Raw genomic sequence first — 23,175 nt, forward strand, 5'->3', positions numbered from 1 at the left:
ACACGTTGGCTGTCCCTGAAACTGTTGTCAAGGAGGGAGACGCTGGAGATCATTGTGCAAAATTGACTGTAGCAATAATTGTTCTTATCACTGTGCGTTTCCTGAGCTTTCTATGACAAAACTGAATCCAAGTACTTTAAAGCTTAAGGGAGAAAACAGGACTATCTATATGCTGTCTGTAAGAGACTTACTTTAGATACAAAGACACAAGTAGGTGAAAGTCAAAGGAAGGAAAAAGAAATTTCAAGCAAATAGTAACCAAGACAGAGCTGCACTAGCCATACTACTATCAGACAAAATATACTTTAAATCAAAAAAGGTTTATGAGAGACAAAGAAGGATGTTATATATTTACAAAGATTTGATACAGAAAGAAGATATAACAATTAAATATACACACAGACTTAACAACAGAGCCCCAAGATAAATGAAGCAAAAATTGACAAAACTGAAGGGAGAAATAAACAGTTCCATAGTAACTGTTAGAGATTTCAATACCCTATTTTAAATAATGGACAGAAAATCAGTAAGGATATAGAGGACTGAACAACACTATAAACCAACCAGACCTAATAGATATCTTTAGAACATGCAATCCAACAACATCAGAATACACAGTATTCTCAAGTACACATGGAACATTCTCCAGGATAGATCCTTTGTTAGGCTACAAAACAAATTTTAATAAATTTTAAAAGACAAATCATACCAGGTATCTTTTCTGATCACAATGGAATAAAGCCAGAAATCAGTAATGGAAGGAAAACTGGAAAATTCACAAACATGGAAATTAAACACACTCCTAAACAACAAATGGGTCAAAGAAGAAATCACAAGAGATCAGAAAATGCTTAGAGATGAATGAACACAACAGCGCAGCACACACCAAAACTTCTGGGGTGTAGCAAAAGCAGCGCCAAGAGGGAAATGTATAGCTGTAGATGCTCACGTTAAAAAAGAAGATAGGGCTTCCCTGGTGGTGCAGTGGCTAAGAATCCGCCTGCCAATGCAGGGGACACAGGTTCGAGACCTGCTCTGGGAAGCCCCCACACGCTGCAGAGCAACTAAGCCCGTGCACCACAACTACTGAACCTGTGCTCTAGAGCCCAGGTGCCACAACTACTGAGTCCGTGTGCTACAACTACTGAAGCTCGCATGCCTAGAGCCCGAGGTCCAGAACAAGAGAAGCCACTGCAATGAGAAGCCCGTGCACCGCAACAAAGAGTAGCCCCAGCTCGCCACAACTAAAGAAAGCCCGCGTGCAGCAACGAAAACCCAATGCAGCCATAAATAAATAAATAGATAGATAGTTAAATAAATAAATAAAGACCTCTGATCAATACCTAACTGTACATCTTAAGGAACTAGAAAAAGAAGAGCAAACTAATTCCAGAGCTAGCAGAATGAAGGAAATAACGATTAGAATGGAAACAAAAGAAACAGGAAATACAAAATACAAGAGAAAAATCAATGAAACCAAAAGTTGGTTTCTTGAAAAGACCAACGAAATGGACAAATCTTTAGTCAGACTGCCTAAGAAAAAAACAGAAAAGACTCAACTACTAAAACAACAGGGGGATACAGCAGTCCACTTTATCTGCAGGGGATACATTCCAAGATCCCTCTAGTAGAAGCCTGAAACTACACATAGTACTGAACCCCGTGTATACTATATATACATACATACGTATGATAAAGTTTAATTTATAAATTAGGCACAGTAAGATATTAATGACAATAGCTAATAATAAAATAGAACACTTACAACAACATACTATTATAAAAGTTATGTGAATGTGGTTTTTCTCTCCCTCTCAAAATATCTTATCACAAATGTAATGCCTTTTCCATTTTAACTAAGTACTCAGCACACACTGTGGCCATAACTTTCGCAGTTTGAGGTACGACAGCAAAACTAGCACAAACTTCTTTTTCCTTCTTCACAATTTCACGGATAGATGATCTGTTCTTACCATAGATCTTGGAGACCTCAGCTTAAGTCAAGAACTTTTACCCTTTCACTTAAAGGAAATACTTGACAGCTTCTCTTTGGCATGTCTACATTGCCAGCATCACTACTCTGTGCTGTGAGGCCATTATTAAGTAAAATAGTAAAATAAGGATTATTTGAACATAAACACTGCAATACCATGACAGTCAATCTGATAACGGAGTGACTACTGGTGACTAATGGGTGGGATATGCTGGTCAAAGGGATGATTCACATCCCAGGCAGGGTGGAACAGACAGCACGAGATTTCCTCGCAATACTCAGAATGGCACAAACTGGATCACCTAGGACGGCACAAACTACCAAAACTAACTCAAGAAGTAACAGAACACTTGAATAGACCTATAACAAGTAAGGGGATTGAATCAATAATCAACTCTCCCCTCCAGCCCACCAAAGAAAAGCCCAGAACCAGATAAATGCACTGGTAAATTCTACCCAAGATTTAAAAGAAGAGTTAACACCAATTCTTCTCAAATTCTTCCAAAAAGTTAAAGCAGGACACACTTCCTAACTCATTCTATGAGGTCAGCATTATCCTGATACCAAAAGCAGACAAAGACAATATAAGAAAACTACAGACCAATAATCCTTATGAGTATAAATGCAGACAGAAATCTGCAACAAAATATTAGCAAACCAAATCCATCAGCATGTAAATAATTAGTAAACTAATTATTTACTAAAACGGAGGGGGATTTATTCCAGGAATGCAAGGGTGGTTTCATCATACAAAAATCAATCAATGTAATACTCCACATTAATAGAATGAAGGGAAAAACCCACATGATCATTTCAATTGATGTAGAAAAAGCACTTGACAAAATCTAACACTCTTTCATGATAAAAACACTCAATAAACTAGGAACAGAAGGGAACTTCTTCAACATGACAAAGGTCATCTATTAAAAACATACAACAACATCATACTCAATGGTGAAAGAACAAAAGCTTTCCCCCCTAAGATCAGGAACAAGGCAGGGATGCCTGCTTTCACCACTTCTGTTCAGCACAGTACTGCAAATCCTAGCCAGAGCAATTAGGCAAGAAAAAGAAATAAGAGGCATCCAAATTGGAAAGGAAGAAGTAAAACTATCCTTATCTGCAGATGACATGATCTTATGTGTAGAAAACCCTAAAGACTGTTACCCCAATAAATGAATTTAGCAAAAGATAAAAGATACATAATCAACACACAAAAAATCCGTTGTATTTCTTATACTAACAACAAATAATCCAAAAAGGAAATTTAAAAAAAATTCCATTTGCAACAGCATCATAAAGAGTAAATCACTTAGGAATAAACTTAACAGAGGTACAAGACTTGTACAACAGAAAGACAAAACACATTGAAAGAAATTAAAGGAAACCTAAGTAAATGGAAAGCTGTCCCATGTTCTCAGATTGGAAGACTTAAAATGTTGTTAACATGTCAATACCTCCCAAAGCAATCTACAGATTAATACAGTCCCTATCAAATCCCAACAATGTTTTCTGCAGAAATGGAAAAGCCCATCTGGAAATTCATACAAAAATTCAAAGGACCTCGAATAGTCAAAACGTGAGAAAGAGGAACAAAGTTGGAAGACTGACACTCCCGATTTCAAAATTTCCCACAGAGCTACAGTAATCAAAACAGTGTGCTACTGGCATAAGGATAGATATATAAACCAGTGTAATAGAGCAGAGAGCCCCAAAATAAACTTTCTATGGGATTTTTGACAAGGGTGTCAAGAGACCATTCAATGGAGAAAGAACAATAGTCTCTTCAACAAATGGTGCTGGGAAAATTGGATCTCCACATTTAAAGAAATGAAGTTGGACACTTACCTTATAACATATATAAAAATTAATTCAATTTAAGAGCTAAAACTATAAAACTCTTAGAAGAAAACATAAGGGCATATCTTCAAGACTTTGGATGTGGCTACGGCTTCTTAAGACCAAAATCATAGGCAACAAAAGAAAAAATAAATTGCACTTCATTAAAATTTAAAACTTCTGTGTATCAAAGGACATTAAGGGGATGAAAATACAGCCCATAAAACTAGAGAAAATTTTTGCAAATCATGTATCTGAATGGGGGTTAATATCTAAAACATTTAGAGAACTCCTACAACTCAATAACAAAAAGACATACAACCCAATTAAAAAATGGGCAAAGGACTAAAACAGACATTTCTCCAACTAAACTATAAACTGACCAATAACACATGAAAAGATGCTCAACACCATTAGTCATTAGGGAAATGCAAATCAAAACTACAATTTGATTTCACTTTATACTTATTAGAATAGCTATACAATAAGGCGAGAATGAGAAGAAACTGGAACCCTTGTGCACTGCTGATAGGAATGTAAAATGGTGCAGCTGCTGCAGAATGCAGTTTGGCAATTCCTCAATAAGTGAAACAGAATTACCGTAAGACCCAGTGATTCCACTCCTAGGTATATACAAAAAAGAATCAAAATCAGGGGTCCGAACGGTATTTGTAGGCCAGTGTTCACAGCAGCACTACTCACAATCGCCAAAAAGTGAAAATAACCCAAGCTTCTAAACAACTGATGAATGGATAAACAAAATGCTGTCTATCCATACACTGGAATTCTATTCAGCTGTGGAAATAAATGAAATTCTGGCATGTGCTTCAACACAGATGAACCTTGAAAACATTACGCTCAGTGAAAGATGCCAGACCCTCCCCAGGAGGCTGAGGGAGGGGGTCGGCCCACCTGACAGAGGTGAGGGAGAAGCATCCACGTCCCTCTGCACCAGCTCGGCAGGCGGGAGCTCCACCTTGTCCTCTTCAGGACCCCACCGGCTCTTTCGCTTCCTCTTCATGTTGGCTGTGGTGGCTGGCTTCCCTGGGGCAGCTGAAGATGGGTTGACGTTGGGCAAGGGGGCAGATGAGGTAGGGCAGGCAGTGGCGGTGGGCATGGAACCCAAGGGGGTCTCAGGAGGAGATCTGCGCTTCAGTCCGAGGTCAGGTGCCGTGGGGGTGCCCGTGGGACCAGCCTTGGCTTTCCTGAACTCCTCCAGCTTCTGGCGGTAGTACTTGTACCCTTGGCTGTTGGGTTCATACAGAAAGCTGCAAAAGAGAGTGGGGGGCACACCGTCATTGGGCCTCAGCCCCCTACCCCTGATTTAGGGCAGAAGAAGCTTGGGCCTTGTGTAGGCACACTGGGGCCAGCTAGGTCACTTCGGGGTCATGTTAAGATGGAGGTCTCTGTCGTGACCCCTGCCCTGCCAGGCCTCAGTGGCTGCTGGTGCTGGTGGCCCAAACTAGAGGAACAGTGTGACATGGCCACAGTCTGTCATGATGCTGTTCCTGTGAGCTGAGGGCCACTGCAAGCCCCTACCCCATCTTTATTGGATGCCCATCACAGTATCACTGATTCCCTGCTTCGAAGGAAAAGGAGCGGGCTCTCTCAGACCTTCCCCAGGCTCTGCCAGGCTTCTTCCCCTGCTGTCCTAGATGAGTGCACCAGTGCCTACAAACCAAGAAATCCTGAGTTGCGAGAGACACCTGGTGCCAAAAAGGGCAGGATTTGTCCCAAACCTGACAGCTGGGCATATTTGTGCTCCTTTCTGATGCACCCCTGAGAGGCATCAACAGTGGACAGAGACAAAACAAAGACACTAAACATCAGAACAGACAGGGAGCTCACTAGCAGCCTTGCTGGTAGCTGTTGGTCCCCAAGTGCAGAGCAGGAGGTGCTGGGTTCAGAGCCGGCAGAGGCTGCAGCTCCTTCTGCACCTGCCCAGCATCTCTCAGGCTATGCATGTACTGAGCCAACAGTCCCACTTCTAGAGTGAAGAGTCACAGCCCAGTTCCACATAGCAAAACCTGTGCACAGCAGAGATTACAAAGCCCTTGACAAGAAGGGGCTAGACTTGCACTCATGAACCTGGAAAGACAGTCACGGCACAATGCTGTAATACAAAAGCAAAATGCAGGCTCGAGGATGCTGTAAATTCCTTTTGTATAAAAGGAAATTAGCAGAGAACAAATCCACATACTATTTCTACATGTCTACGTCAGAGATGGGAGAGGGATGGAGGACTCCCAATCCCGCTAACATCCTAGGGTGGGATGGAGGGATGGGGAGACTGTGTCATCTTCTTTGTATTCCTGGGTCATGGTACAAGCATGTACACCCTTCAGAAAACCCAGTGTGGAACATTTGTAAAAAGAAACAAAGATCAACAAAATCGTTAAGCCTCTAACCAAGCTAAGAAAAAAAGAGAGAGGACACCAACTACTAACAACAGAAAAGAAAGAGGGGCCATCACTACAGATCCCACGGACATTAAAATTACTACAGATTACTATGAACAACTCTATGCCCACAAATTTGATAACCCAGATGAAATGGGCCAATTCTTTGAAAGGTACAATCTGTCAAAACTCACCCAAGAAGAACTAGACAATCTGAACAGGCCTATTTTTATTAAATAAATTGAATCAGTAATTAATAACCTTCCAAAAGTTCACTGGTGAATTTCACCAAACATTTAGGGTAGAAATTATACCAATTCTGTACAATCCCTTTCAGAGGATAGAAGCAGAGAGAATACTTCCTAACTTACTCAGTTACCCTCATACCAAAACCAGACAAAAACATTACAAGAAAAGAAAACTATAGACCAACATCTCTCATGAACACAGATGTAAAAATCCTCAACAAAATATTAGCAAACCTAATCCACTAATATATAAAAAGAATAGACACCACAACCAAGTGGGATTCATTCTAGGCAGGCAAGACTGGTTCAACATTTGAAAATCAAGTAATGTGGGCTTCCCTGGTGGCGCAGTGGTTAAGAATCCGCCTGCCAATGCAGGGAACGTGGGTTCGAGCCCTGGTCCGGGAAGATCCCACATGCCGTGAAGCAATTAAGCCCGTGCACCACAACTACTGAGCCTGCGCTCTACAGCCTGCGAGCCACAACTACTGAAGCCCATGTGCCACAACTACTGAAGCCCACGTGCCTAGAGCCCGTGCTCCGCAACAAGAGCAGCCACTGCAATGAGAAGCCCGCATACTGCAACGAAGAGTAGCCCCTGCTCGCCGCAACTAAAGAAAGCCCATGTGCTGCAGTGAAGATCCAATGCAGCCAAAAACTATGAACAAATGAATAAAATAAAATAAATTAAAAAAAAAGAAAATCAACTAATGTAATCCATCAGGTCAGCAGGCTAAAAAAGAAAAATCACATGATCATATCAATCACTGTGGAAAAAGCGTTTAATGAAATCTAATACCCATTCATGAGAAAAACTCTCAGTAAACTAGGAGTACAGGGGAACTTCCTCCACTCGATAAAGAATATCTATAAAGAACCTACAGCTAACATCATACTTAATGATGAGAAACCTCAAGCTTTTCCACTAAGAACAGAAACAAGCCAAGAATATCCCACCTCCCCAATGCTTTTCATCATCATTCTGGAAGTTCTAACTAATGAAATAAGATGAGAAAAGGAAGTAAAAGGTATACTGAGAAGAAGGAAATATAACATGATCGTCTACATAGAAAAAACAGATGAAGGACTTCCCTGGTGGTCCAGTGGTTAGGACTCTGCACTCTCACTGCTGAGAGCCCAGGTTCAATCCCTGATTGGGGAACTAAGATCCTGCAAGCCATGCGGCGCGACAAAAAATAAAAATAAAAAACACAGATGGAAGAATAGACCCAAAAATCCTGGAACTTAATAAGGTATTATAGCAAGGTTGCAGGATACAAGGTTAAAATACAGAAGTCAATCACTCTTCTATATACCACCAATGAACAAGTAGAACTTGAAACTAAAAACACAATACCATTTACATTAGCATTCCCCCATATAAAATAGGTAAAGGGTAACAAAATATGTACAAGATCTATATGAGGAAAACTAAAAAACTCTGATGAATGAATTCAAAGAAGAACTAAATAAATGAAGAGCTATTCCTTGTTCAAAGATAGGAAGGCTCAATGTTGTCAAGTTGTCAGTTACTCCCAACTTGATTTCTAGATTCAATGCAATTCCAGTCAAAATCATTTATTCTGTGGATACTGACAAACTCATTCTAGAGCTTATATAAAGAGACAAACAACCCACAATAGCCAACACAATACTGAAGAAGAAGAACAAAGTTGGAGGACTGATACTACATGACTTCGGGACTTACTGTAAAGCTACAGTAATCAAGGCAGTGGGGTATTAGTGAAAGAATGGACAAAGAGATCAACAGAACAGAATAAAGAGCCCAGAAACAGATCCACATACATATAGTCTGTTCTTTGACAAAGGAGCAAAAGCAATACAATGGAGCAAAGACAGTCTTTTCAACAAATGGTGCTGAAACTGGACATCCACATGCAAAAAAACCACAAACAAACAAAGAATCTAGAAACAGACCTCATAACCTTCACAAAAATTAACTAAAAATGTATCACTGACCTAAACGTAAAACATAAAACTATAAAACATAGAAGAATACCTACATAACCTTGGGTATGGCAATAACTTTTTAGATACAACACCAAAGGCATGATCCATGAAAGCAACTGATAAGCTGGCCTTCATTAAAATGAAAAACTTCTGCTCTGCAAAGGACAACATCAAGAGAATGAGGAGAAAAAGCCACAGACTGGGAGAAATATTTGCAAAAGACACATCTGATAAAGACTGTTATCCAAAATATACAAAGACTTCCCTGGTGATGCTGTGTTTAAGAATCCGCCTGCCAATGCAGGGGACACGGGTTTGATCCCTGGTCCGGGAAGATCCCACGTGCCATGGAGCAACTAAGCCCGTGCGCCACAACTACTGAGCCCATGCACTGCAACTACTGAAGCCCGCAAGCTTAGAGCCCATGCCCCGCAGGAAGAGAAGCCACCGCAATGAGAAACCCGCGTACTGCAATGAAGAGTAGCCCCCGCTCACCACAACTAGAGAAAGCCCACGCGCAGCAATGAAGACCCAACACAGCCAGAAAAAAACAAACCAAAAAACAAACAAAAAAATCCAAAATATACAAAGAACTCTTAACACCCAACAATAAAAAAAACAAGCCAATTAAAAAATGGGGGCTTCCCTGGTGGTGCAGTGGTTGGGAGTCCACCTGCCGATGCAGGGGACACGGGTTTGTGCCCCGGTCGGGGAAGATCCCACATGCCGTGGAGTGGCTGGGCCCGTGAGCCACGGCCGCTGAGCCTGCGCGTCCGGAGCCTGTGCTCCGCAACGGGAGAGACCACAACAGTGAGAGGCCCATGTACCGCCAAAAAAAAAAAAAATAGGGCCAATGACCTTAACACATGACTCACCAAAGATTTACAGATGGCAAGTAAGCATTATGAAAAGATACTTCCCTTCATGTCATCAGGAAAATGCAAATCAAAACAATGAATATCACTACACATCTATAAAAACGGCCAAAATCCAAAACACTGACAACATCAAATGTTGATATGGAGCTACTGAAACTCTCATTCGTTGCTGCAGGGAATGCAGATGGTACAAGCCATTTTGGAAGACAGTTAGGCTGTTTCTTACAAAACTAAATATACCATACAATCCAGCAATCACACTTCTTGGTATAAAAGAGTTGAAAATTTATGTCCACACAAAAACCCTGCACACTGATGTTTACAACAACTTTGTTCATAATTGCCAAAACTTGGGAGCGACCAAGATGTCCCGCAGGAGGTGAATATTAAATAAACTGCGGTACATCCAGACAATGGAAAATTATTAAGTGCTAAAAAGAAATGGGCTATCAAGCCAAAAAAAGACTCAGAGGGCTTCCCTGGTGGCGCAGTGGTTGAGAGTCCGCCTGCCGATGCAGGGGACATGGGTTCATGCCCCGGTCTGGAAAGATCCCACATGCTGCGGAGCGGCTGGGCCCATGAGCCATGGCCACTGAGCCTGCGCGTCCGGAGCCTGTGCTCCACAACGGGAGAGGCCACAACAGTGAGAGGCCCGCGTACCGCAAAACAAAACAAAACAAAAACAAAAAGACTCAGCGCAACCCTAAATACATATTACTAAGTGAAGGAAGCTAATCTGAAAAAGCAACATACTATGATTCCAATTATATGACATTCTGGAAAAGGCAAAACTACGTGGTTGCCAGGGGTTAGGGAGGAAAAAGGGATGAACAGGCAGAACACAGGGAATATTAGGGCAGTGAGAATACTCTGTATGATATCATAATGATGGATACATGTCATTACGCATTTGTCCAAACCCATAGAATACGCAACACCAAGAGTGAACCCTAACTATAGACTTTGGGTGATCATGATATGTCAACGTAGGTTCATCAATTGTAACAAATATACTATCCTGGTGGGGGATGTTGATAATGGGGGAGGCTGTGCATGTTTCGGGGAAGGGGGCACATGGGAAGTCTCTGTAGCTTCCCCTCAATTCTGCTGCGAACCTAAAACTGCTCAAAAAATAACATCTTAAAAAAAATTAAGAGACGAAAGCAAGAAGTCGTTCAAAGAGGGAAGGGAGCAGATGGCTGAATTTAAAAAAGACTCGTAGCAACCAGGACATGGATTTAAAGTGATTTGGTTCCTCCAAGAAAAGCAGACTGGGGAATTCGCCCACTGGGGCAGGGGGGCAGCTCCTAACGGGGTGGGTCTCCTCTAGGCTCACAAGCTTGCCTCTTCCTGGCCTCAGCTGCTGATTCATGCTGATTCTCTGAGAGGCAGCACCCAAGAGCCCCCCATGGGTGTGCCTGTCTGCGAGGAGCATAACAGCTCACTATGGGCCCAGGGCACAGGTGCAGGGGATTCTACAACGAAGACCCCCTCTGACTGGTGTAATCCCACCCACAGGGTTAACCAAAGTTATCACTTTAGTGTCTTTTCCTTCCAGACTTTTTCCACTGCAGATTTATTTGAACAGAGCTGTGATTCTATTTTCCGTATCCTGATATTTTAAGAATTTCTTAACCCGACAACATAAGGCTTTCCTGTCAGAATGCAGTGTAGCATGGTGGTAAAGGCATCTCCACCAACTGGCCTCCTTGCCTTGCTCACCTGTTAAAGGCCAACATGCCAGGCGGTTGTAAAGAACAACATGGTTCACCCGGGTGATGTGTTAAGAGTCACACGTGGCTTGAGGTGTGCTGGTTGCTACCACCTTCAACAACTTGCCTTCCGATGGCCACGATTCCACTGGGGAGATGCAGTTATAGGAGTTTAGCCCACTGGGGCTGGACTTTCATTGTGTTACTAATTTTTCAAGACTATGACAGTGCTATATATATAACATTATTTCTGGGGATGGCATCTCAGAAGTAGAATGACTGGTCAAAGGAACAGACATTTCCAGCTTCTTTACGGATGAGCACAGCTATTACAATTGTTTCCCAAAACTCACAGCTGCTGGGAAATCAGAAGGGAAGGGCCCAGAGCGGCAGGAACACGGGTGGCTGTTAGATTTGGGGTGAGAGGAGCTGCCTTGCACCTGACCCCATGTGAAGATGAAACAGTCTGCTTGGTATGAACCTGCATGCCTTGCCCAGGTCCAATGTGTGGAGTGCCAACTGTAGTTCAGCTCTGGTGTTGAAATGAGCTCCCCCAGACCACGCTGGTCACCTTCAGCTACTTCTCTGCCAGACACCCCCAGGCTCTGTCCTCATCCGTGGCAGTCACCCTCTAGCCTCCATCAAAGCCACACCCAACAAGCTGGATGCCTGCCAGTAATGCCCCCACAAGGCGCAAGAGCTGCAGGGAGGGCCTGGAGTCACTTGTGGTGATAATGTCTCTTCGCTTTGACCCCAGGGAAAAGGCTCGGCTGGAGCTGCTGAGCCCTGGACCCCTGTGACCAGGGAGAGCCACTTGCGCTGGGGGTTTTGTACAGAATTCCACTACCTCGCCCACTTTGCCTGAGATAGATTTTTTGTCAGCTCTTGTCACGCTAAGTGACAGTACACTAAGTTTCCTGTTTAAATAAACTTACTTAGGTAAATGAAGAAGAAAAAAAAAAGACGTAGTGACTTATACCGTAACACTGCAACACTGGTTTGGGTAGTGCAGAGTGGTGGCCGATATCACTACTTTGTGAGGAGGTCCTGGGTCTCCTGAACTCTAGACCCAAACACCCCACAGCCCCCACGAAAGCTCCTAGCTGCCCAGGTACCAGACACAGGGACACCTGAAACCCTCAGCAGCCCTTCCCCACCCCCGGCCCCACGCGATGGTTCCCTTCTGTCCCCATGTGCCTCAACCTGGTGTGCCTGACCACCCTCCACAACTGTGGCCAGATGATCCTGGAAGAACAGTTGACCCTGTCACTCCCTATGCAGACCCTTCAAAGGCTCTCAGTGGACACCTGAGCCCTCTGGGACCCAGCCCGGCCCGGCTCCAAGGCCCATCTGCACTGCGTCAACGCTCACCCTGCCCCCCCGCCAAGGTGGCACAGCGCCCGCCATCTCTGCCACTTCACTCCTGCGTGGCAGTCCCTCCAGACGCCCTTCACTTTGTTCCATGTCTAGCTCAGGCTGGCTCACATGTAGTAGATGCGACTGGCCGCCTGCCCGGCATCCACACCTTCTTCTTTCTTCCTGAGCCCCTGATGGTGTCTAGAGCTGCAGAATCGACCAGCCCAGATGGCTGCTGCTCTAGCACATTCGTTAAAAGCGCCATCGCATCTCCTCACTGACTGAATGGGGACTTGTGTTACTCGTGGCCAAGCGTCCTCATGGGTGCATCACCTCCACAACAGGTTCAGCGTCCACCTCACAAACCTCTGCCGGCCCCCGCCCTGCAGCAGTGACCACCCCTCCCACACCCCAACATCCAGCCCCCCGACCCGCCTTCCCCCACAAAGAGCTGGGGCTGAACCCACCCAACGAATGACAGAGCGGGGGGAGCACAGACCCAGCCTGAGGGAGTGGTGTGTGACTCTGTGGCTGGGAACAGCAGGGAGGCCAGGATGCTTGTCCCACCCACTCTGTGGAACCTGCACACAGGCTGTGGGTTCCCCCACCCCAGAGCCTGAGGTATCACATTCCCTGCTTTCCTGCCATTTCCCTTGTCGTAAAGATGAGACCCTCAGGATGCAAACAGTGAACAACAATTCTGTGAGTTTCTGCTCGAGAGCCTGGCCTATTCTGTTACAAGGGAGCAAGGCAAGTGCTAGAGACTTTCTCCATGAGGCACCTGGAAAACACAAGGCCCCAAAGGTCCCCACACACCTGCCTCAGAGATGATTCAGGGCACCGATGTGCACCTGGGGAATGCCTATGCGGTGGCACGCCTAAACTCTGTGGTCAGAAACTCCTGGACCTGAGTCCTGGCCCTGCCAACTTCTTGCCATGGGACCCTAGCACGTCTCAATACCACACCAAGCCCATTTTCTCAGCGGGGGAGCTGTGACTAGGGTGAGAGGTTACCTCTCCAGTGGGTTCCCCCCCACCACTTACCTGAATGCCTGGTTCTCGCGGTTGTTCTGGAGGGCAATGGTTTCCACCTCGGGACCCCCATCCGCTATGAACCTGGCCAACTTTTCTGCGAGGTTCTTGACCTCTTCATCCTCTGGGGGTGAAACTTTAAGCAGGCTGTCAGTACTGAGCTCAACTCACCACACCCAACAGCCTAATTTCTGCTAAGAACCCCGGGCAACAAGAGGGGTTTATTTTAGGAACAATACAAAGAAAAACAGGCAAATGGGAATCAGATTACTGCACTGGAACCAAACACCTGAATTAATATAATAATATATCTTGAGCTTCTGCCCCCCACACCCGACCCCTTCCCACCCCTGGGGGTTTTGGACCCACACTGGGACATGGGAACAGAATGTGAGGGAGAGTCTGGGTCCAGGCTGGAGAGATGGGAATCCCCACCTCAGTCTTTCTGCTGGCAGCTGTCCCCCCAGGTCACATGGGGGGATGGGCCTGGCCCACCTCTCCTGGGAAGAAGGTCAGGAAGTCCCTCTCCTGGGACTGCAAGTGACAGACATGATGAACCAACGTCTGTGGCCCACATTTGGCTTAAACATCAATCCCCCTGCTGCCCACCAGCACCTGGCTGGGGTTTCACTTCATTACAGCTGGAGACCAGGCAGCATCTCACCCTCCCGACACTCATCCCACCAGCTGACCGTTTTTGTCTCCTGGCCCCCCTCGACAAGTGTCAGTCACTGCATTTGTCTCTAGGTGTCCTCAGTGCCCAGCACGCATCAGGTGCTCAATAGCACTTGTGAAAATGACCATGAACCAAGGGGCAAATGTTCCTCCCCTGTGCCCCGTTTACATGCACAGGGCTGAGCTCCTGGACATGACCTTGACCTTTACCTTGACCCTTAGATTTCATCTCAGAGCACTGGCAGGGAGGGCAGTGCTGGTCCCAGCATGACCCCAGCCCCCTGGGAGGGCATAGACCTGCACTGTCAACGCCACCCCACACCACGACGGGTTCCAGAAAAGGAACCCCGATTCCACCTGGGGCGTGGTTTGTCCACACGCCTCCCTAGAACCTCCCACCCCCTTCAGCCACCTACCTTTCTGAGAGGCTGCCTGCAACTTCTGTGCTTCCTTTCTTATCTCAGCCACCTTCTTTCTGTAGTAGAGGAATTCCCTGCTATTCTTATCATGCAAAAACCTGGAGAGTTTTGTAAAACAAAGAGTGGAAAATGAGCAACGGGGATGGGTGGACCCATGCAGCTTCTGAACACATACTGTGCAAAAGCAAGCTGGTGAGCAGAGACACCTCGATGGGGCCCAAAAATAAGTCTCCACACCACACTGGGGCCCCTTGCTACCTCTGGTGTGAATTAGAAAGCTCTCAGAACAGTATCTGGCCCACGCAAGTAAGCACCCAGCCCCGGGCAGCTTCAGTCACCACCAGGGTTTTACAAGAACATTTGCATGTACTAACATGTGGCAAGAACATTAAGTAGCAGTGGTCTTCCCCTCCCAAAAGTACTTACGAAAATGCTGGGTTATCCTTGTAGTTCTCCATAGCTACTTTTTCTAACTCGGGGCCTCCTTCTGCCACAAAGCGGGCCAATTTCTCTATCACTTTCCGAGTCTCGGCTCCCTCTGGGGGTGAAACTTTAAGGAGGCTGTCAGTACTGGGGTTCAACTCACACACCCCACAGTCAACAGGCACACTCTCTCTACGGACCACAAGGACAGAGGGGTCGGGGGAGAAGAGGGTGAAATGCGGGAGGTTGTCGGGCGTCCCGGGTCCATGCACAAAGCACCATGATGAGGGGTGAGTCGGTCTAGACAGCCTTTGCGAGACATGCTGGAGGGAGAAAAGTGTGTGAGCCTCCCAAAGGCCAAGCCAGTCCCCAGGCTGGCAGGGAGATGTTGGAAAACATAGCCACCCTCCCCCTCCTTTTGTGGAATGCTCAATCCCTTTCTTTACCAGCGTTCAGTACAATAAATCAATTCCCTTTCATCCTTCAAAGACAAATTCTTTTTTTTTAAATATCATTACAAACTCTGATTTTAAGATGTTAGTGGGTTTCAATCCAACACAATTAATATCATCATAGAAGCTCAATCACCCCCTCTGTGGCCAGTGGAGCCTCTTCAAGCTGGCTCCCGAGGCCTTTGGACATGACCCCAGTCTCTGATGGCCTCCTCGATACCTGCTGGGACAGGGCACTTCAGGATCATCTCAGACGCTTCCTGCCCAGACCTAGAGCCAGCCATTTCTCCAAGAAGTCCTGGTTTCCATGAGTGAGAACATGTGTTTCCAGACCAACATCTGGGAGCTAGGGACACTCATTGCAACGGGTTTAATTGTTACCTCAGAGCACTTTCAGTGAACACCACTAAAAAATATATTTTGGGGGCTTCCCTGGTGGCGCAGTGGTTGAGAGTCCGCCTGCCGATGCAGGGGACACGGGTTCGTGCCCCGGTCCGGGAAGATCCCACATGCTGCGGAACGGCTGGGCCTGTGAGCCATGGCCGCTGAGCCTGCACGTCCGGAGCCTGTGCTCCGCAACGGGAGAGGCCACAACAGTGGGAGGCCCGCGTACCGACAAAAAAACCGAAACAAAAAAAACATACATATGTGTGTATATATATATATATATATTTTTTTATTAGCCTCCACTTTGAGCCACATGGAACTTGCTTTTGTATTTACTGCTGGCCTGTTTCTGAGACTGTCAGCCACCATACAGCTCACATCCCTCATATGAAAACGCCCAGAAGAAATTTCTTGATGTCAGTCAGTGTTTAGGAATGTTTGCTCCTCCTGGCAATGGGGCCAGACACTGAGCCTGTGGCCACTCTTATTCCCCCTGCTGCTTGTACTGCCAGGAAGCTCGCGGGGTTGAGGTGGCGGGGTACAACATGTGGCCTAAGGAGGACCTATAAGAGGTCTCAGAGACATTCTGTGTCTACCTTTTTCCTAAGCCTCATCCTCCTCCCACATGCCTGGCAACGACCCTGACCTGGTCACTTTACAAGCACAGGTGCTTTTCTGAGGTTGTATCAACAGCAGGCCATAAAAGCCTCAAGGGCCTTGAGACACCCACTGCCCCTCATAAAGTAGCAGTTCCCAGCAGGGTACCCTTGAACTGCCAGGGCCCCTCTCTGAGGAAACACCACACTCACTGACTCCATTCTGACTAATGCTCCAAGCTTCGAGGTTGGCCCCTGATCTGTTTAGATAAACGGCCTGAAGCTGGCACCCTCATCCAGAACAAGAGGCCTAGAGGCTGTCATGGCATGATTATATGGTCGCTTCAGTCTGTCCTGTCAGGCAGACATGACTGTGCTAGCCATCCTGGAGCAGAGGTGGCCTAGGGCCAGGACTTCACACAGCTCGTTCTCCACACAGCACCGAAGTCTCGTTCTGAATATGGTCATGGCTGGATGCACTAGGAGTGCCACCATCACCACCCTCCTCCACCCTCCTCCACCATGGGGCTGGAACTGGCTCACCCAAGGCCAATGACTGTCCTTCCCTGGGCAGGAGAGCACGCCCTCCAACCGGCACGCTCATACCTCTGGCCCAAACTCGTGGAGACAAGTACCCGCACTGAGGAGCTCCTCTTCTAGTACTGGATGAGGAGGGCACAAGTGAATGCTCCCCTGAGAACGCCCCCCCGGAGGCCAGCCCCCACACAAGTGGACAGTGGGTCCCACAGCTCCCAGGATGAAGCCCACACTCTGCAGCCCCTCCATGCTCCCCATCCCTTCCTTCACCTCGCTCATCCTGAAGGCACCCCCTGACCACAGCCCCAAGCACCCCACAGCCCTGGCTGCGCTGTCCCCGGTGCCCGTGGACCCTGCTGGAGCAGCTGGAGGGGCAGCCGTGGAAGGGGGGCAGCAGCCCCGGCCCCTCACCTTTGATCTCCAGCCACTGTTCATAGTCCTCCTCCTCGTCCTCGTCAGGAGACTGGAAGACGCTCGGGCGGCTGGCCACGGGCAGCTGCTTGGCATGCACGTAGTTCTTCATCTGGCCCGGCGGGCTACTGATGAGGGGGGGCCTCTTCCCGGTGCGCGGGAGCACACGAGGCGGGGCAGCGGGCGCACTCGGGCGGGCATCTTGGGATACAAGGAAAGATACCCACACTCAAGGTCTGTGGTGCAGGTTTCCTATCTTCCTGCCTAACCTGCACACCCTGAGCCCCAAGTGGCTGGGTTCTTAACTTCTCGCATAGCACTGGTAGGCAGTGGGTGACCAGAAGCACTCAGGGAGGACGCCACCCCCATTTTACAGATGAGGACCCCTGAGGCGCAGAGAAGAACCTACTGTGGTCACCCAGCCCGGGACTCTGCAGGCGGCAACTCTGGCAGTAGGTGCCTCTGATGCCTATATCCATAGACTAGGGATGCTGCAGCTCTTCCGGATGAGACCTGAACCCCCACGTCCAGCTTACACTCACTCCCTCTGCTTGTCAGTAGTGGGCTGGAGCCAGTCTATTTGGGACTTTTCAAACACGACTCATGGCATGAGACCCTGCAGTGAAGAGCTCATATAGCCCTTTCTCCCTCTCTGTGGGCAAACTTGGCCTTGGGTTAACTGTCTTCACTGTTACCTGGGAAACCTGACAAAGGTTGAAGGTCAGCTGTTTCACCAGTAACTTTCTTACAGTAAAAATGAGACTGGTAAACTGCACAACCACAGATACAGGTGGGCTTCCCACAGGTGGTGATTCTCACACCTGGCGTGTCCCATGGGGCTCCTGTGGGCCAAGCGCACCTGCCCCCCGCCCCCGCCCAAAGAGGGTCCTGTTCCTTGCACCTGGGCTGCCGCTCTGACTCAAGCCTCAGTCCCACAACCCTGGGGCATGCTTAGTCCTGGCCCCTACCCCCTGGATCGAAACCTGGCTTCTTTGTCTCCACTTCTTGGGGGTAAGCATCTAGAGGGCAAGGTCTGCACTCGCCCCTTGGGCGTTTAGTGTGAGGACGAGTAGAATGAGGGCGCTCAATGAACGAGGGGTGAGAGGAACAAGTCTAAGGCGGGACCTGCCATTTCTGAGGTGCTGAGGGACCCTTGGGAGAGAAAGCCAGCAGGGGGAGCTCTAGGAGGAGGTGAGATGGGACGGGGGGACTGCACTCACCTGTGCTGGTCTGTGCCTTCTGCAACTTCAGAAACTGCTGCAAGAAGCTGCCGTCGTTGGCAAACTTGTTGGAAACATTAGAGTTGTGTGCGTTTGCAATTCTAGACCCGAGACAGAGGACAGACAGGGTAAGCCTTGAGAAGAGGGGAGGGAGCACGCCTTGCTGGCCTCAGTCCCACCCCCATCCCTGTGTTCTCACCTAAGGGGACCCAAAACAGGCCCCCAAAGATGCCAGGGAACAACTGAGTGCACAGAGCAGTCTTCAGAGAAGTAAGATGGAACAATCTTGTTCTAGTCAAAGCAATCCCACCTGTGCTGGTGTTCTCTCTACCCGCATGTTGACCTTCCCGGTCCAAAGGGCCTCCCCAAGAAGATGGCTCAGAACCACCTGCCATACTTATTGTTAACAAATCATCTGGGCTATCACTGACTCTTACGTCCGTTTTCCCAGCTAGACTGCAGAGTTCTCAAAGGCAGGGCCTATGTCTGTACCTGCGTGTGACCGCAGTTCCATGCCTGGGTCAGCCAGCGCTTCTGTGGGTTTCACATGTGCAGAGGAAAATACCCAAAGCAATTTCTTGGTGGGAGAATTACAGGGGAATTTTATATTTTTATTACTTTCTCTTTTTGAAAAGAATATGTTTTATTTTGAAATAAGAAAAATTTATTTTTAACGAACACAAAAGCAAACCCAGGGGCCTAAATGTTTAATTCAAATTCATCTTTCCTTATCAAAAAAGTGATAGAGGCTCATTATGAGCAAATGGGAACGTGGAAAAAATCAGAAATGTAGAAAGCAAGGAGAAAACCCTAAAAAAGTCTCCTCACCTCACAAGAGCCACAATTAATACTTTGATATACTTCTTTGATTTGCCCCTTAGATTAGAAATAGAGGAAATAAGGCTGTGATCATAGCATATGTTCTACTTCTTTCATCTTTTCCTACAGCATACTATCTTGCTCTAACCTCAGAAACTCCTCGTATGTGCTGCTTTTAGGGGTACATCCATCATACAGACACACCCAATAACGGAAAAAGCTCAGGGAGCCCACAGGTCTGAACTTTTTCCTTTAAAGTGAAGTTTTATCCTCCTAGAAATCCGTTCTAATGAAGTAAAAGTGGAAAAAAACCTAAGTAGTCAACAAAGGGCACTGGTTAAATAAATTACGAGACATCCATAAGGCAGATGGAGTGGCCCTGAAAAGTTAAATTCTTATAAATAAAGCAACCAAGCATAACGTTAAATGAAAAACAAAAAGGCAGGATATAAAACAGTATCTACAGGGTGGTCCTACTTATGTAAAAATATATTTGACTGAAAAATTGTTACAAAAATCCATCAAATGCAACCAGCACTTGCCTCTGGGTTGCAGGGTTACAACTGATTTTATTTCTTCCTCATTTTCTTCTCCTCTACTTCCCAGGTTTTCTACCACATATATGAATTATCTTTAAAGTTAAAAAACAAAAGAGAGAGAGAAGGCAGTAAAAGTTATTTTATATGAAAGAGAAAGTTCTGCTGATAACCAGCCTTGGCATTAAACAAGCAGGGCCTTCTAGTGACCCTGGCCTTGTCCTCATGCTGTGTGCACCTCCCTCAGGAGGGACAGAAAGAAGGCAGGGACAATGAAGGACAAGAAAATACTTCGGGGGGAATTCTCTGGCGGTCCAGTGGTTAGGACTCCGCACTTTCACTGCCAAGGGCCTGGGTTCAATCCCTGGTCAGGGAACTAAGACCCCGCAAACCACACGGTGCGGCCAAAAAAAAAACCCCCCAAAAACACTTCGGGTCAGCAGCATGTCAGCACACGAATCCCACTTGAAAACCACCCATAACAAATGGCAGAGGCTTCCCTGGTGGCGCAGTGGTTAAGAATCCGCATGCCAATGCAGGGGACATGGGGCCCTGGTCCGGGAAGATCCCACATGCCGCGGAGCAACGAAGCCCATGCGCCACAACTACTGAGCCTGCGCTCTGGAGCCCGGCCACAACTAATGAAGCCTGCGCCTGGAGCCTATGCTCTGCAACAAGAGAAGTCACCGCAATAAGAAGCCCTGGGCAACTAGAGAGAGCCCACGCACAGCCACGAAGACCCAACGCAGCCAATAAATAAATAAACAAATAAATAAATAAAATCTATTTTTTTTAAAATGGCAGGGGTTATCACACAGCTGTTAAATGATGGCTTTTGATGAACAGATAAACAAAACATGGTCCATCCACACAATGGAATATTATTCAGCCACCAAAAAAAGGAATGAAGTACTGACACATGCTACAAAGTGATGAAACTTGAAAACATCACGTCCAGTGAAAACAGCCAGACACAAAAGGCCGCGTATTACATGAAATATCTAGAATAGGTAAATCCACACAGACAGAAAGTAGATTAGTCGTTGTCAGGGGCTGAGGGAAGAGGGAATGGGGAGTGATTGCTAATGGGCATGGGGTTTCTTTCTGGAGTGACAAAATGTTCTGGAATTAGTGATAATAGTTGCACAATGCTGTGAATATACTGAAAATCACTAGGTTGTATAGTTTAAAAAGTCAATTTTATGGCATGTAAGTCATATCTTAATATAAATAAATAAAACTTTAACACTGTGGCAGTTCTAAAGAGTTGTAACGTGGGGGTTGGGGGGAAGCTTTTCCTTTAAAAAGTGGGGGGCGGGGGAAGCGGCATATGAAATTGACCACAATTTAGTGAAACAAAGCAATGACATGGGAAGGGAATATATCAAAATGCTTCTCTTGAGGCAACCTGAATGTTTCTTATTTCTGCAGCACAAAATTCTAAGGTGTTCTAAACTTTTACAATGGGGAAAACAACCTTATTTTCAAAGCTACCTGTACTCTGCACCCACCCACCTGATGTTCCTTTTTGGCTGCCTGATCCTGGCGCTGAGATCCAGCAGCCTCCAGGGGGCCCTCTTGGAAGCAGTCCTACAGGCCTTTCCCATCTTTGTGCAAGTCCTTCCATAACCCCAGGGGTGACAGTCCACAAGCCCACCCACAGATCACTCAACATCCAGTCCCCATGTTCCTGAACACCCTGGAGGTTCCAACAAGAATAAAGTCTAAGTCCCGCCCTCAAGGAGAAGCCACGGACTCTTAGAAAAGGTGGGAGCTGGAACAGAGCCTTAGCCGAGGGCTAACATGCTCCACACTTCAGACCGCAGAGGAAGGGGCTTGTCTCTGTCAACCTCCAGCCTGAAATTCTTGGATCTTGTCGCCCTGATCACACCACCCCTGCTCAAAACTCTTGGGTGCCCTCATGATCACACCACCCCTGCTCAAAACTCTTGGGTGCCCTCAGAGCCTCTCAGGACAGTCAGGAGGAAACCCTCTCTCCTGGTTCAGAAACAGCCCCTTTGGTGCAGCAGCTCGAGCTGCCTGACACACAGGGGCTCGCCTCCCTTCTGCCCTTTGCTGTCCTTTCCTGCTTCCTCAAAGGGCTGGCTCTGCCTGGGGCCTTCAGAATGCAGAGCCTCTTCTGCATCCCTACGGCAGCTGCTGCATCTGGGAGCACACTGCCTCATGTTACCTACCAGAGCATCCCTTCACAAGTAGACTGTGAGCCCCATAAAGGCAGAGATGGAATCTGGGTTTTTGCTCCGTGCTGTATTCTTGGTCCCTGGCCCACAACAGGTCAACAGTAAATAACCACTGAGTGAAAGAGTTGGCAGCCATCCTCTGGGCTCCCATATACCCCTTGTTTCTCTCCTGCCACACAGCCTCCTGAAAGTGCACCTGCGTTCCTCCTTGCACCATCAGGCTGTGGCTAGATGCAGAAACACCTCGACTACTCTCGCAAGCAAAACCCTCTGTTGGTTACCCTCAAAGACCCTAATCCAGTCTCAGGGTAGACTTACTCGCCAGGATGCCGGGGCTGAGGGCTGGCCACCTGATTCTGCTTGGCTTTCTGCTCCATTTTGGCTTCAATTTCCCGTTTCTTCTGAGCAATGAGCTCCTCCTGGTGAAGGATGTTCATGTTCATTTTTCCAGACTTGGGAGGAGCAACCCCAAACCACCGGTTAGCCTTTCCTGGGGAGGTAAAAGAAGTACATCAGAAATCACCTTTGCTCCAAAAACGTGCCCAGCAGCTGCTATGGGAGCAGCCCAGCTGCTATGGGAGCAGCCCAGAGCTGCCCTCTCAGGCAGCAACTAACATTCAGATTGACATTCACACATCTGTTCCTTCATTTATTTAGCAAACATTTACTGAGTTATGCACCAGATGCTGTATTTAGCAAACATTTACTGAGTTATGCACCAGATGCTGTACTTGGTGCTAATCAAGACAGAAGGGGCCTCTGCCCATGTGGGATTCACCTCTGGCTGAGGAGACAAAAGACTTGTAACAAAAAAGTAGTTGCAAAATCATGATAAGAGCTCTCTGCTGGAAACAAAAAAAAAGATGAGAAAGCATAACAGAGGACCACCTATACAGCTGGCCAGAAAATAACCGTTAAAAAAGGGGACATTTAAGCTAAAACCAGAAAGATAAAGAGGTGGCTTCCTGAAAAGCCACATGGGGAGTGATCTGGGCAGAGTAAGAAGCAGAGGTCCAATGTGGTCAGAGCAGGCGGTTCCAGGGGTGGGGCTAGCGGGGGTAGGGCAAAATA

The 23,175-nt window shown here is 47.0% G+C and overlaps 1 protein-coding gene across 2 annotated transcripts in view; it reads right to left on the bottom strand.

Moving 5' to 3' along the window:
* Positions 1 to 23,175, bottom strand: part of SUGP1 (SURP and G-patch domain containing 1) — a 29,594-nt gene that overhangs the window by 5,109 nt on the left and 1,310 nt on the right. Inside the window, exons 2-8 of one of the 2 annotated variants that reach the window (XM_067733362.1) lie at positions 22,423 to 22,594; positions 18,549 to 18,649; positions 17,329 to 17,529; positions 14,949 to 15,060; positions 14,520 to 14,620; positions 13,441 to 13,564; positions 4,745 to 5,100 (exon numbers count right to left, since the gene is read on the bottom strand). In XM_067733362.1, coding sequence (XP_067589463.1) covers positions 4,745 to 5,100; positions 13,441 to 13,564; positions 14,520 to 14,620; positions 14,949 to 15,060; positions 17,329 to 17,529; positions 18,549 to 18,649; positions 22,423 to 22,594 — 1,167 coding nt within the window. Of the gene's footprint in view, positions 1 to 4,744; positions 5,101 to 13,440; positions 13,565 to 14,519; positions 14,621 to 14,948; positions 15,073 to 17,328; positions 17,530 to 18,548; positions 18,650 to 22,422; positions 22,595 to 23,175 lie in introns of both variants that reach the window. The other variant, XM_067733361.1, reaches the window with a different exon arrangement.

Source organism: Pseudorca crassidens, chromosome 3 (genome assembly GCF_039906515.1).
Source record: "Pseudorca crassidens isolate mPseCra1 chromosome 3, mPseCra1.hap1, whole genome shotgun sequence".
Classification (NCBI taxonomy): domain Eukaryota; kingdom Metazoa; phylum Chordata; class Mammalia; order Artiodactyla; family Delphinidae; genus Pseudorca; species Pseudorca crassidens.